At 33.0% G+C, this 16,688-nt stretch overlaps 1 protein-coding gene across 1 annotated transcript; it reads left to right on the top strand.

Moving 5' to 3' along the window:
• Nucleotides 1–12,823: 12,823 nt before the first annotated feature.
• Nucleotides 12,824–14,600, top strand: CYCD3;2 (CYCLIN D3;2). The gene is made up of 4 exons (XM_086243249.1): nucleotides 12,824–13,467; nucleotides 13,593–13,794; nucleotides 13,934–14,064; nucleotides 14,187–14,600. The coding sequence occupies exons 1-4, from the start codon at nucleotides 12,964–12,966 to the stop codon at nucleotides 14,469–14,471; spliced, it is 1,122 nt and encodes a 373-aa protein (XP_086099375.1). The 5' UTR covers nucleotides 12,824–12,963; the 3' UTR covers nucleotides 14,472–14,600.
• The last annotated feature ends 2,088 nt before the right edge of the window (nucleotides 14,601–16,688 follow it).

Below are 16,688 nucleotides of genomic sequence, written 5' to 3'. Positions count from 1 at the left end.
TTTTTTAATCACAAAACTTTTCAACTACACGCCTTTTTTTGAATGTGTTTGGGCAAAAAAAAAAAGAATATTTGAATGTGAATTATGTGATACAGTGGATTGGGTTTTGCTGGCCCCCACATCATGCATGAATCAACCATCCTCACTTCCTCTCATGTTTCTTGTTGAATTTGTATGTTCTTTTTTTTGTTTTCGCTTTGACTAGGATTTGGTCCACAGTTGAGCCTAACTTTAATTTGAGACTTGCTACAACTTTAGACTAGGACTTGGTCCACAGTAAAGCCTTACTTTAATTTGGACATTTTAGTTGGATTTGGTATGAAATCTTTAATTTATAGAGAGTTTATATTTTATTTTATTTTGTGAAATGACGGGTTAAAAACTTCGAAACACAACTAAAATTATATAAGGATAGATCTAAATCGAAACATGCTTAAAGGGTCTTTATAAAACAACTGAAAAATTTAATGGAAAAAATGAAATACATCATGCATGATAAGAAGTTAAAAAATTTAATCCTACTTTCCTCCATTCTTTTCCTAAATTGGGGATAAGAAACAAATCAGAAAACTTTAATTCCTAACTTATGCATGGATGAATTTCGATTAGGTTCTTTGTTTTGGGCATGTGCACATTTTTCTTTTTCATTGCTGTAAAGAAACAGCAAAGATTGGAGGCTTACTGATGCACCCTTTACTGGTTCTAGAAAGGGAAATATGAAATTAATGGAAATTGAGAAAAAGAGAAAAAGAATCAATGTGATCCCCACTATTAAAAACAATTAAAAAAAGTGTTACCTCCACTAATTTTCCTCTTCTTTAAAAAGCATGACTCATGACTCATGCCATATTTGAATGACTTTGAGACCCTACACCTACACTCACGAGTCACGAGTCACATATATTTCTTCTATTGTTATGTAAAATCTTATACGAGAAGCTAGTCGCCAGAAAGCAGAGACGAGGAAGCGAAGCTGTCAACGAAGCTTTGCTTCCCACCCTCCCCGGTAGTCGTGTACTACTTTTCAACCGACTTTCCCGGTTTTCGTGACCGTAACCATTTGTCACTCTGATTACGTCATCCATAAACCTTGATTTATTATTTAAATAGAGCTCTAAAAAAAATCAAGAATAAGCATGCATTCCAGAAGCCGGTAAGCAATTTAGAATTTAAATGATTATAAGTTTATAGATTTGGGTGTTTAAATTGACAAAAAAAAGATGAGGGTGTTTAAATTCAATATGTCCAAACCAGGGACGGATCCAGGATCCCCAACCTGGGGGGTCATGGTTAGGTGGCGCCAAAATTTTTTAGGGACCGGGCACTGCAGCAGGGGCGACGGCGTCTCTGTAGCCCAGCCCCCTCTTCAGCTCTTCAGCCTCTTCTCTTCTCACTTTCTCTGTTTCTCAATTCTCTGTTTCATGGCGTTTCATCACCTGGAAGGCTGGAGGCTGGAGCAGTAGTTGAACCTAGAAATACTTGGTGCTGGCCAATTAAGATTGAAGGATTTGAGCCATGAGCAGTAGTTGAACAACCATTTGAGCCATAGTCACTGCTACTACTAACAATCCCACAACTAGTTTCTTCCGCCGTTTTCCATTTCAAATATTGAAACTTAAATGTGGTGACCAGAAGACGCATCTTCTCAAGCGCAGTATTTACCTCTTCCATATCTGAATAACCTCCAACGGCAGGTACTTGAAGGGTTCAAGCTCAAAGCTCAAAGGGTTCAATTATTCTCTGTTTCATGGCGTCTCTGTCGCCTTCTGCACGTCGGGCCGTCGGGGTCGGGGGGTCGCCTTCTTCACGTCGGGGGGTCGCTGGTGTCGCCGTCTAGAGGTCTAAGCCTGCGTGCTCCGCCGTTCGGGGGGTCGCCCGACCCCCCAAGGTTGGTTGTGCGTCCGTCCCTGGTCCAAACAGACTAATGCAATTCGACCATTTTCATAAATTTTAATAACTTTTTGGATTGGATTATATCTTAAATTTAAAGAGTGATATGTTTGAATCCATATGTAAAAATGACATGTTTGAATTGATTAGTAAATTTTTTTTAAAGAAAAAACGGTTCTAATCCAATTTAGTTAATGTTGTTTCATAATCTTATAATTTTATATACACTTTGGACAAATTTTCTCTTATTCACTCTCTAATACATTAAAAAGAAAATTAGAATTAAATATCAAATATTAATAGTTTTTCAGCAAAGCAGTAAGACACTAATTTTTTTTAGTTTAGATACTAACCTAGAGCAAGACATTTTGGATTAGGTCACAAATCGGTTTGCTATACAATTGTTTTTTCAGTTGTTACTGTCGAACAGTCACAAATGTAACTGTTTCAAATTCATAAAAATTCAAAATTTATAAGGGTTTAATGCTTTTGATTTAAGTTTGAGAGATAAAATCCTATTACCCAGAGACTAAACATTAAAGTTTAAGGCTTGCAAATGCTTGCAAATATTGAAAAAACAACAAATTAATAAAAAAGTTATGACTGTTAGACAATCACAGCTCGGTATAACTATGTTTTTTAAAGTTTGTACTTAAACTGAAATTTAGTATCTAAAGTGAAATGACATAAACGTTTTGGTAGTTAAAATGAAAAAACATTGTAATTTGGTATTTATAGTCAACGGATCTTACATTAAAGAGTGCTGCTATTCGAATCCAATTTTTTTATCAGTAGTCCCAACAATTTTATAAAATGTTAATTTTCAATTTTATCATGATGCAAATTGCCTATTAAGGACAAATATTTGCTAGAGAGTGTAGAGTATTTTCAATAGAAAATTAGGATTAAATACCAAATGTCAATAGTTTTTTAATAAAGCAGCAAGACACTAATTTTTTTTAGTTTAGGTATTAACCTAGAGTAAAACATTTTGGATTAGGTCACAAATCAGTTTGTTATACAGTTGTGACTGTTGAACAGTTACAGTTGTAATTGTCGAACAGTCACAGTTGTGACTATTTAAAATTTATAAAAAATCCAAATTTTTAAGGGTTTCATACTTTTGATTTAGGTTTGGGGATGAAATCCTATAACTCAAAGACTAAATATTAAAGTTTAAGCCTTGCAAATATTGAAAAAACAACAAATCAATAAAAAAGTTATGACTGTTAGACAGTTACAGTTCGATATAACCATATTTTTTAAAGTTGGTACTTAAACTGAAATTTAGTATCTAAAGTGAAATGACATAAATGTTTTAGTAGTTGAAATGAAAAAACATTATAATTTGGTACCTAAAGTCAATAGACCTTATTTTCAACTATATATACATTTGTAACAAATTCGAAATTCCAACAATTCAGCTATATTAACAGGTGGTTTATGAGTTCCAAGCAAACTACATAAACCCAAAATCTCAGATACGGGGGGACAAGGTATGAAAAGAAAACAAAAACCCAATTAATCAAATACCAAAACCTGAGAAACCCAATTCGTAGAAAATCATGCAGGCACCTCAAAAAACTGTAGCGAAAGCAAGGTGTTGTAAAGCATTTTAAACTGTGCCACCTTTCGACTGAAACATCACAGCATATTTTTGAGACTGCATGATGTAATTTTACTTGCAGCATTCATATAAGAGATCTGTACAAACTGAGGGTTAGTCTTGCCTCTAGCAAGTCCGAAAGAATGAATCCTAAACTATTTTAAATATGTAAATTACATAAAAGGGGAATTTTTCTCCTGTAGACCGGTGGGAAATTAACCTTGCTAGTGATTCTCTTTTGAATAGTTTGTACTGTGAATTAATGTATATGTGAGCATATTCAAGGGTCATGGTCAACAACGGTAACAGCAGAGAGAGTAAGAGAATTTGGGGTGGGTGTGTTAGGTGGGTATAGTAAATAGAATTGTTGGATGTGATGTTGGGTTTTCTGGAAAAATGTTCAGTGTACTAATAAGTTTTAAATTTTTTTAATATAAAAGTGGGTGTAAAGAGTGTGTTGAGGTTACTGATAAAAAAAAATTGGGTCCGAATGGGGGCACATTTGTCCCTATATTAAATGATATTTAACATATAAGGAAGCTTTAAGTAAAGATGCCCTTACTTTAAGAAAAGTAAGAACATCTTCTCTATATACCACTCGGCAATGCAGTTCGATAATCAGTAATGTTCATATTTTAGGTCCCTTTTCAAGGGTCATCTTTATAAAAAATTAGCCAAATCGAAAATTGTTTGATCATTTAAACTGTGCAGACAAATACAGTCCATCAAATAACATTAAAATGATGTTGGCTATTATAAATTGGCTGAACAATTTTCAATTTAGTTGATTTTTTGCATGGTTAATATTTGAATAACCTTCTAAAATATGGACGGTTATAATCATTAAATTGTAAGCCTAAAAAGAATGTTCTTACTTTTCTTAAAATAATATCCTTATTTGAAGTTTCATATCTAATGTATAATTAATGTATTTTAATCTTAACATTTTCTCATTTTCTTCCTTATCACTGGGCTAGTCTCAAAGAGGAAAAATTATTGTATATGACTGTAACACCATATAGCATGATGATGCGGTGTTATCAATCCACTTAAATTATAACACATGTACGATTTTAAGGGTATTTTTTAAGATTTAGAGTTTTAGAAATTAATTATTATATACGTGTTATAATTTAAGTAAATTAGTAACACCACGTCGTTATGTTACATAGTAGTACAGTCACACACAATAATTTCTCCTCAAAGAATAGCTATCATCTTTGATTTTGGTTTGAAGTCGAAATTGCAATTTTGAAATTTTGTACAGTCACACACAAATACTCTGGTTTAATTTCCAAGTATTTGCCAAATCATACTAGTATATATACATCTGACTTCATCAAAGCCTTATTGTCTAAACTAACCTTATTAGCTCATAACTGATACAAGGTTATTTTTTCATGAGGAAATAATTAATTGTCTTCTTGAATCAATCTATCACCTCTTCTAACAAATTTTTATTTTTATTTCAATTATTATTTTTTTGTTTGTTTTAGAATACCTGAAGGGTAGTGTTATTACCAAATTTTCTTAAAATAAAAAGAATAGTTGGGCCATACTAAGCCCAAAATGACTATTCTGAAATTTGACCCAGTAGAGTTAGGTCTCCAATGGTCTGAAGATCTCAAAGTAAAATTTGGGCTAGGGATAGTACATGTGTTGGAGGCCGATCGAGGACAAGGAGGTGATGAAGGGTGAAGTCAGACAAACGATTAAGCCCATCTAAATAATCAATTAATCATACGATGATTTCTCATATATTAATATTTAAAGTAAATTACTCTAAAGTCTATTTTACAACTCAAACAAATTCACTTAAAAAATTACAATAATAAATAGGTTTATTTTGTACAAATAAAACTCAAGTTATATTTGCTTTCGTATTTTTTGTGTCGAGCGCTTGGTGGTTTTTTTATATATTTAACTTGGCAATTATGAAATTCAAATAGATATTGTCGCATTGTGACAATTAGTAGCAATATAACACAAGTATTTTAGCAATTCAAATAGTTACTATCACTCAATGAAAATTATTGTCATTATCTGACAGAGACAATTGTCGAGCGCTCGGTGAACAGTACCAAGCGCTCGGTGAATGATACCGAGTGAATTTTGGAAATTCCATATATAAGAATTAAGGCCCCTAAACTTACTATATATATATTTAGTGTATGATGATCATTCCTTTTCAATTAATGTAGTTTATACTTGTAAAATTTGTTAAGTACTTCTACAAGATTAGCTAGGACGTACTATATCTCTCCTGTCAAGTCTAGGAGTTGAATTTCACTAATGTAGGCACTATGCCATATTGGTTTCTAGCAGATGGTGATTTAATGTGGACGAAACTAAGCCACGTGGCACATTAATAATGCAACAATTCTTTTAATGCTGGATATTATTAACCTACAAGAACAATAATTTTGCATATGTAGCTAAGTTTGAACTTTTAACTCACCGCAATTCTTGTTGATTTCTGACATTTTAGAGTTAGATTAATGGCTAATTTGAGAGAAGCATTGTTGCATATGAGATATATATATATATATATATATATATAATCAACAGAGAGACTGAATCTGATTATTGAAAACACTTAGTCAAAGCTATATCTAGATGGAAAAAGCATCCTTAATCAATCTAAATGATTGATTATGATCATCTTATTGATTTGTCAACTAATAATGATAGTCACCAAATTTACTATATGTTTATACACATGTCCAAAATAAATAAAATTTAGAATTAGACGCAAATCTGAATATTAAATGAAATATTACCACGTACATAATTTAATGAACAATTGGGTATTTTAATATTCAGATGTATTAAGGCCAAAATTGATGTTAATTAATCAGAAGATATTTATCTTAGGTACGTGTGTGGAAGATGAATAATGGCTAGGTTTCTCCTTGTCATTCACTAATGTTATGATTAACCAGCTGCTACAACGCACTTTCGGGTATTGCATGTATAATGTGTTTGTTGGCAGAGGCGAAAATTATTTCTTCTCATCATATAGCATGTATGATTTTCCGGAGGTAATTAAATTAAGGCTTATTTTCACAAATGTGTCTTAAAAGATAGATTTTGTCTTGTTTTAAGCCCTATAAAACTTTCAATATCTCATTTTAACCTCCGATCTTCAAACATTGTTGCAAATTATCCGATTTCATCAATTCCGTTGGTGCATGATTTCAGCTGCCGGGCTCCTGCAAACTTGCCTGGTTATCTGGTTCGATTGGGCTGGAAATTAAGCCCAATAATTATGGTCAGCTCAAGACCTCCTCATATTTATCTGTGCATGTATGGTAAGAACCGTAGAACTGTACGTAGAAGTGTAGAACATATAACTGCTACTAGCTAGTTTAGGAAAAAAAAAAAGACGTACAATTAAATAATTAATGAAGTTCCATCACTTTGGTCGATGCATGACAGGACCTTTATCGTGCAACACAAAGTATGTACGTAAGATCGAGCCAAAGAATAAGCAAAGACATATATGCATAGACCTGAATAGTGAATACTATATGTATCTATGGAATAATATTAATTATTGTCTCTCTTCCTCTTATCACTGAGGTTTACCAAGTTGAAAACTTGAAACTTGAAAGAGGTAGCTGCAGCGAGCAGAGAGGCCTTTATGGCCCTGATCGAGGAAAAAGGCTTTGGAAACGATGCATGGAAAGCATATCATCCATGCATGCTAGCTAGCTGCATGCATATATATATGATATATCTTTATCAGTCTTTGTTCTGAAAAGGATATGATCGACACTATATATATATATATATATATATATATAATATATTGTTAAGAAAGAAGCTGGCAGCTTGGATTCAGAAATCCCAACTCAAAAACTCCTTTTTAGTGAATAGTTAATTTCCCATTTGATAAGGCTTTTGGTTTTTTTTTTTGGTTTTTTAAAAAAATGAGGAAGATAGGAGAACTGAGAAAGGAAGAGAGATATAAGAAGGGTGAGAGAGTTCTCAAAGAAAAAACAAAATCAGGATATATAGATATATTAATCAAGCCCAACCATGAGTAAGTACGAGCTGCGCATTTGCATGTGACCCTTCAAGAGAAATGGCCCTAAACTTTAATTGGTACAATGATTTGTTGCCCACGTTTTTAGTAAAATGCTTTTTAATTTATTCTTCTCAGACATTTACACAAAACTTTATTTTGGAAGCCCGTTTTGAATTTAACCCATTTTTTTGGTTAAATTAGATATATACCCATTTTTTAATTTACCATGTAAGTTTGTTTTATTTTTGTAAATATTTTAGTTTTTGGATGCCTATTTTACCCTTTGAGTTGACAAAAGGTAAACTTTAAATTTAGTCAATTAATACCTTATTTTAAGCTATTAGCATTTATTATTTTCGTAATTAATTGTCTATTAATTTATGATTTTCAAAATAAAAATGTTCTTTTCTAATTTTATTTTTAACTTTCAAATGCTTATTTGGGATTCAAATATGTTAACCATATTTGTTAATTAACCATCAAGCCAATGTCATTCTCATAAAGAGAACATCGGAACAATAATGCTATTTATCCTAACTTTTTTCTCAACATTTGTATCTCACCTTATGTGTTATTACTTTACAGTATAAGGTATTTTTTTTATTTTTTATTTTTTAATATCCAATGTATAAATACCATATAAGTTAAGAAAAAAATGTAAAATATCTAGCACTACTATAAAGAGAATCTTTTAAGTTTCTAAACCTCAAGCACTACTCTCTCCTATCTCGTACCCCAACACTTTTGCGCCCAACTCCCTTTGGTTCGATCAACATCTGTTTTAAAGGTATGTTTCATAATCGATCACCAACATGAGATCGAGAACTTCCTTGCAATAGGGATAGTGAAAGAAAAAAGGGTTGGAACATTAGATATATATAAAGATATATATTGTTGATCACTAGAGATAAGTTTCAGACTTTTTTATTGTTGAAAAGAAAATAAATGAGTGGAAGGAGCTGTAATCTTGTGCTCCATCGACCATTCAAAGCTGGGCAGTTCAGGTGTACCAAAATCAAAAACCTTTCACAAGAAAATGAAAGTGTGCAAGTATTGAGGATGGGTATTGAGTTTTGCTTTATTATTCATTTGCTTTAAGAACTTCAATTCAGAACGCACGCTTGGAGTACGTGTAACTTTTATGAGTAGTGTACTCTAGCAGCAGCAGCAGCAAGCAGGCCAGTAGTAATGTATTAATTGTTGTAAATAATAGTTTCTTAATAAGTAAAATAAATGTCAAAGCAAATATATTTTTTATTGTTACATTAATCTACTTAATATTTGATTTATTAAAAATGACTATCACTAACTTTGTTTATGATAAACAAGTCAGCATTAATTATAAGCTCATAACGTCAAGATTTGAATGAATTAGTGTCCAAACGCTCATTTGCGAATATTCTAACGCTCATAGTCAATGTATGTCAAACTATCAGTAATAACCATATATGTGGTTATACTGACCAACAATAACAATCATATATATCTTTTATTTTGTAATGTTTTTTCTTTCTTTGTACTTGTGTGCATTTTTTTCTTGTATTTGTGTATTAATATTCCACAAGCAACTTGTAATGAATAACTTTGTTTTTGACGTAAAAGTGAATTATCACTAATTAATAGTAACAATCGTAAGTTATCATTGAGAGAGAGAGAGAGAGAGAGTTATTAACGAGCTCGATCGTTCATGATTCATGATTCATGAGCTGTCCCTTTTCTTGTAGACTTGTCCAATGTACCATCACTCTATCTCAACCGTAACATTCAGCCATTTTCCTATCATATCAACCCTAATAGCAGTTGAATAATTGAAACTTTTGTCTTCTGCTTCATATCTCAGCTATCGATGCTCTAAATCTATCATACAAAGGCCAATTACTTTTGCGCTGCTTCCAAAAGAACCAAAAGTGTTGTTGGGCCTCACTCAACAAGCTTTAGGTAGGAACTAGGAAATTTCACTTTGGATATACACATTACGACAACAAGGAATGACGAGATCTTCTTAGGCCATGTCTATTCCCACCCACATGGCCTAAAAACAAATTTCGCTTTCCATACATTTGGAAATTCCATTTTATAGGGGTTGGATGTAAACTACAACTTTTCTAATATTTTGTAATTGTCGACTGTAATCAACCAATGGTTGCAATGTTTTAGGGTAATGAGTGTTCAAATACCAATATAGAGTGCTCCAACACTAGCAAAGATCGTTTTAATGCTTGACAAAAAATTACATCTGGTTACTTAAAATTAACTTGACCACATGAACTATTTGTAAGCGGGTCGAGCAATTTGATCTCTTAGGAATTTAATGCCCTTTGTTCTTATGAGTTCGATTTTGGTATAGTGTTTGTATGTCACAAAATCACATTTAATGAAGAAAAATTCACATTTTAATTGTTACAAAGTAATTTATCAACATTTAAATGCCAAAAATGACTCTACAACTTATTGTAGAAATTTGATAATTTTCTTCTTATTTAGTATTTAGTATTTAGTATTGGAGTTTGTCTTTAGTCTTAGTACATTTAACCCAAGATTCAAAAGCGTGAATTTTTTGGGAAAATGTAAATAACCTAAAAGGCTGCCTAACTCAACGGTAAAGTAAGGTAAATAATAAATTCAAGTTTGAATTTTTATTAGAGTTTAAAATTTGGGGGTTTTTTTTAAGTCTAGTTCATAAATAAGGCTAATAACTCAACCTACTTGCAACAGAAAATCTCATTCTGGTCCACTTTGATGAAATACGCGCTACACAGAGCCCACCGAGCACTCGATAATTGCTATTGTGCGACAATAACTATTTGAAGTTACATAAAAATGATACTTATTAATATCTCTGATTTTTTCTTATATAAATATGTCAAAAACTAATGAAATTAACATAAAACACACAATTGAAGCTTATGAAGTCACATCCACCCGTGTTATAGCATAAAAACGGAAAATCAGACGATGACAATTTATCCAATTTTCAAATAATAAAAAAAAATTCACCGGCATCCGGCGCCAAAAACACAAAAATTATAACGCGAGTTTTAAAATAAACTTATTTATCATTACAACTTATTTATTATTACAATTTTTAAAGCGAATTTGTTTACCATTCAAATAAATTTTAAAATAATTTACTTTTAAAATTTAAATAAACCAAAGGTGGAACCGTGGAAGGTCCAGAGAAGAAAAAGGAGGTGGAGCATCTCTACGAACCGAGAAGAATTTGCCTGCACCCCCTAATGACACCATCCCCATCCCACCATCTCTCTCTATCTCTCTCCTCTCTCTCTTTCTCTCTCTTTCTTTCTCTCTCTCTCTCTCTTCTTTTTTTTCTCTCTTGTGATACCACCTGTCCCCCTAACACGGGGGCAGGTAAGTTATTTTCCTGCGAACCCAAGAAACGATTGTCAGTGACTCAGTAATTCAAACAATCCAACTGGTTTGTGTCATCGCGTTGACCAATTTCTACTTTCTATTGGTCCACGTGTCCTTCTTAGTAAGATAATCAATCACTGCCCCAGCAATCGTATCAGCTTCCACGCACAAATTCTCACTTACAAAGCAATGTTTTTAAAAATATTTTTCATCTCTGTCTTGTGTCGATTTACGACAATCCCGTTTCTCAGCATAAAAAGGAAAACGACAATCCCGTTCCACGTAGTCAACGCTTTTTACATTACAACAAACCCTTCCTTATTGAGTACTTTGATCGCGTGAGTCTCACGTTCCCATTTCAACCTCAACATCTTCCATCCTACGGCCCCAGATCCCCACTATCGGCACTGCGTTTCACGCGCTTCTAAGGAAAGCCAGACACTCTCCTTCTTAACTTATATTTTATTTAAAAGTAATTGTCAGACATAAATTCAATTTAGATACATATAGTCATTTCAACATGGTCCAAAAATTTTAAAATATTTCAAATATATACATGATTTACTATCTAAATTGAAAAATGAATTTGCGTCAATCGATTTGTTGAGAGATCAGTTAAATGTCAGCTTGGCTTTTGCTGACGGTAATTAATTGGTGATGTGGCGCCAACTCAACATATTTTTCAATTGAATTTAACTGATATTTAACTGATCTCTCAACAAATCAATGGACGAAAGTCTATTTTTCAATTTAGATAGTAGATCGGGTATATATTTGAAATATTTTAAAATTCGTGGACCTCAATGAAATAACATATATAGTTATGTGTCTAAATTGAATTTATACATAATTTTAATAAAAGAAGTTTCCCAAAAACAAATACAATAAAATGATTAAAAAAAACCACTTTTTTATAAAAAAAATATTTTTTAGACAAAATATATTGTTATTTTTGTTTCTATCAATTACTATCTAAGACATTTTCTTATACTAAGGAATTGAGATATAATTTGTTGGACCCATTTTACCCATAGTAGTTTGATAATTAGAGTCGTTTATTTTCTATGTCTAAATTAAATATCATTTTTACAAAGAATTAGATAAATTGAAAACCTTTTAATTATTTGATTAAATGTTTATAATTTCAAGTGTTTAGAGCGGTATATTTTTTAAGTCTTAATTCAATATCATCTATGCAAACAATTAGATAAATTGAAAACCGTTTAATCATTTGATTAAATGTTCATTATTTCAATTTTTTACTAGAAATTACTATGTTCGTTTATTTATTCAATCGCAATTAGATATTTTAATGATTTATAATTTTTTTAATTTTTTTAAATGGGTGATCCTTGAATAAAGCCTTAAGAAATAAATAATTTCAATCACAAACTACAATGGAGAATGAATCCCCCAAGTGATATATCATTATAATTAAAAAGATGTATACCTCATTTGGAGTACGGTGTTCTTTTATAGTACACATTGATACAATATTTAGCAATTAAATTTTTATTAGGCCATGGTTTTTTTTTGTTGTTATCAATTGAAATCTTTTTATATAATTGTAATTTGGGAGCTTGCTATAAACATTGATAATATTTTCAATATTCTTTCTTATTTTTATAGAAAATATCAATAGTCTATTTTTGCAGCAATAAAAATATCAATGGTCAGATACAAATATACAATAGTTTAGTAAATATATGTTATTTTATTTAGATTTTTTAATTAAAGCTTTTTGGTCATATTTTATTATAATTTGAATCCATTTAATGTTTTAGTCAATATATATATATATATATTTCTTTTATTTCTGATTCCATGTAAAATATAAAGTATTGGCTGACAGGGAGAGAAAAAAAAAAAAAAAAAGAGGACAGGCGTGAGAGGCTTCTCAGATAAAACCCCTCGTCTGCTTACTGCATTTGGCGCTCTCTCTCTTGAAAGTCCAGAGAGAGAAACAAGATTCGGAGAGACGGATATGGGCATGAGCTTAATTAGCTTTGCTGTGTTTCTTATTGTATAATGAGCAAAGCTTTCAATTTCTTCTTCTCCGAAGAAGATGGCTCTGCAAGAAGAACATGTCCAAGAGCTCCAACAAAGTCCTCCAATGGTTTTTGACACTTTGTTCTGTGAGGAGGCTCTTGAGGAAGATTTGGGAGTGAATGGTGTTGAGTCAGAGAGTGAGAGCTGTGCTGGGACTGTGCAAAGGCAGTCACTTTTCCCTCCGGTTTTGCTGGAAAATGACTTTTTCTGGGAAAGTGATGAGCTTGAGGCTCTAATCTCCAAGGAGGAAGAAACCCATGTGTGTTACAGTGGTTCAATCTCAGATGGGTCTCTAATGGTGGCTCGGAAAGAGGCAGTGGATTGGATTTTGAGAGTTAAGGCACACTATGTGTTCTCTTGTTTGACCACTGTTCTAGCTGTGAACTACTTTGATAGGTTCATTGCCAGCCTAAGGTTTCAGAGGGACAAGCCCTGGATGAGTCAGCTCGCTGCTGTGGCTTGTCTCTCTCTGGCTGCCAAAGTGGAAGAGACCCATGTGCCCCTTCTTTTAGATTTGCAGGTATGTTTAATCCCCAAAATGCAATCTGGGTGTTTGTTAATTTGCTAGACTACTGTGTTTCTTGGTCTACCTTGGTCTAGTTCTTTTGTAATCAATGTGGGGTTTTTTTCTTTTATTGTGGTTAGGTGGAGGAATCAAAGTATGTATTTGAAGCAAAGACCATTCAAAGAATGGAGCTTTTGGTGCTATCAACTCTTGGGTGGAGGATGAATCCAGTAACCCCAAATTCATTCTTTGATCACATTATCAGGAGGCTTGGCTTGAAGATCCACTCGCATTGGGAGTTTCTGTGGAGGTGTGAGCGTCTCCTTCTCTCTCTCATCGCGGGTGAGCAACCAAACAGCTCTTTGTTTCATTGCTACTCGATGAGTTTATTCGTATAAAAAATGTCACAGAGGCATAAATGTATTCATAATGATACTAGTTGGGACTAAATCTTATCTTCAATATTGGATTTTAATTGCAGATTCCAGATTTATGCGTTATCTACCTTCCATATTAGCTGCTGCAACAATGCTGCATGTTATTAATGAGATTGAGACATTTAATCCTGTGGAATACCAGAATCAGCTTATGAATGTACTTAACATCAGTAAGGTTTGTACTTAATACATGATTTCTCATTTATTATGTAATTTGTTCTTTCCTGCTTCTGCAATGTAATACAATCCAAACTTGATGTCCTAAATAGTTGAATATTTTGATTTCTTAATTTACAGGACAGAGTCAATGAGTGCTACAAACTCATCCTGGAACTATCAGGCAGCAATGGCTACATCCAAAACCAAAGCCACAAACGCAAGCATGTATCCATACCCGGCAGCCCAAATGGAGTTATTGATGTATCTTTCAGCTCTGATACCTCATATGATTCGTGGGCTGTGGCATTGCCGGTGTCATCCTCACCAGATCCTCGATTTAAAAGGAGCAGACTGCAGGACCAGCAGATGCGGTTGCCTTCTTTAAACCGTGTGTCTGTGGATGTGCTTAGCAGCTCTCGTTAATCTATTGTCTTTTGTCTACTATTAAACATGGTAGTATATACAATCCCTCTTTTGCATATTATTGGCAGTATTTTTTTTAAGGTGCAATCTTATTATGTTCTATTATATATCATTCCATTTGTGGCCAAACTTGTGAAAATGAATCGGCATGAGATCAAAACTCACCTCTCTCTCTCTCTCTCTCACACACACACACACACACACACACACATACACACACACTTCTCCAATTGCGGTAATTTTTAAGGATGAATTGATGAATTCCATGCTTCATCTGCCAAATTAGTGTACACACACACAAGTATATAATACAACTTATTCATCCTCTTCTTATATGTGGCGGTTATCAAGAAAAATAACTCCAAGACATCCTCTTTATCTCAACATGATGTTGTATCTACCTATCAATCTCATTAACTCAGCCTGAAATTAAACTAGAGATGTCCACAAACTTAGCTCAGTTGGTGTTGGTGGGGTGAAGGGTAGGTTGTAGGATTCTAGGTTCAATTCCTCTTGTAAGCCAAAAAAAAAAACCAGTGGAGATGGGCAACACTAGTCATTTATATTCAACAATAAAGAAGTAATAGATGGGCAGCAAAAAGTCTTTGGTTGTTCGGCATGATTGAACAAACCAATGACTTTGGAGTTTTCTAATGATAGATAGGTGAATAATGTGCAGTGTGCTTGTAAGCTGGTTTATTAAAACTAGACCAGGGAGAGAGATTGGAACTTCAACTGCCGAAATTCAAAATATCTAAATCCCTATGATTAGGTATTTTGATCGGGTGCTATGTCAACAGGATCAAACTCAATGGACAATGGTAGAAGTCTCTAAACAACCAATTATTTTCTTGCCAACAATTTGTTCCTGCCTTGGAGACATATGCACTGTGTATTTGTGATGTGTGTGTGTGTTAGACTTTCATATATACAAAACCAGTACTTATGAAGTAGTCTCACATTTCTATTATGCTAAATCAAGTGAAATACATGATCCCAAACACAAAATCCTCCCAGCAATGCGTTTGTCGATTCTGCTTTACACATAGAACGAGTCTTGTGGTCACTGGTCAAGTAACTAGACTCAGTGATGAAGCTTTGTATTAGTACATTTTTAAACTATGCTTAGTTGTTGATAAGCTTCTATTGTGTGAACAGTTCTTTTCTAGTAGATTTGTCTTTAAAGTCTAAATAATTTATTGTGACTATTTACTCACATTGACTTCTTGCTATTTGGGTCTCTTTAAAGTGTCCTATCAAGACCTTGTTTTTAATATGCCTCGTGTGTGTAGTATAAATCCTCTATTTGCAAATAGCCAAATTTTTAAGAGAATGAACAATGTGCCTATGTGTTGCATTTAGAAGTTAGATTCTGTCAGTTTAATCGATTGCAAAATAGCATTAACAAGTAAAATATCTTATTCAGACCAAAAAAAAAGTAAAATATCTTATTGTTATTAGTAATGGTATCGTCTTATGTTCATAGAAGTCAACAGTCTGCAAGTTTAAGCACATGGTTTGTATGTTTTTACATTTGTGTGCCTGAAATATACTGCAGGCTCTTTCTTAGTATGCTATGCCCATTTCTTGTCTACTGTTTCTCATGTCCAAGGGACATTTAACACTATCAAATCCTTGGCAAGCACTATGGGCATCTTTCATAAATATGCTCCAATCTTTGTTAGGTAGAAATGAATATACCTCATAATAGTGTGTAGAAGTTGTAGGAATTCTGTATTGAATGAATTGAACTGGACTTTAATAACTGACAGTTTCTTCTTGCCACATAATCCCAGTAAATTCTAAAAATGAAATGTGGTTGATGTAGAAGATTAGCAACTTTTATAATCTGTATGGAAAAGTTATCATATTCAAACAGAGGATAATAGACTATTCTTGGTGCATTTGATACCTTGGACCACTCTGAAATTTGTAAAGAGAATCAGGCAGTTGGAATTTGGATTGCATAGATGGCTATTTATAAGGATTTCTTTGTTCTTTGTTGTCGGTGGTCCTCCCCTGCCTTTTTCTTTCCTTTAAGTTTGTTAAAGTTTAGCTACATCTCTTTCTTATCATGATATTCGCATGCACACAGAGGGATCAATTTTTTTTCTTCCCAATGTAGCAGCTAAAGTTAGTGCTACTCAACAATGATTATGAAATTCCTTGATGATTTTCTCTAGTGAATTAACCTCCCTAATGGTCTGTATTAAATCA

This window comes from Dryas octopetala, chromosome 5 (genome assembly GCF_963921425.1).
Source record: "Dryas octopetala chromosome 5, drDryOcto1.1, whole genome shotgun sequence".
In the NCBI taxonomy this organism is placed as follows: domain Eukaryota; kingdom Viridiplantae; phylum Streptophyta; class Magnoliopsida; order Rosales; family Rosaceae; genus Dryas; species Dryas octopetala.
The sequence above is the reverse complement of the archived record's forward strand: the minus strand, read 5'-3'. Positions and strand labels throughout refer to the sequence as shown.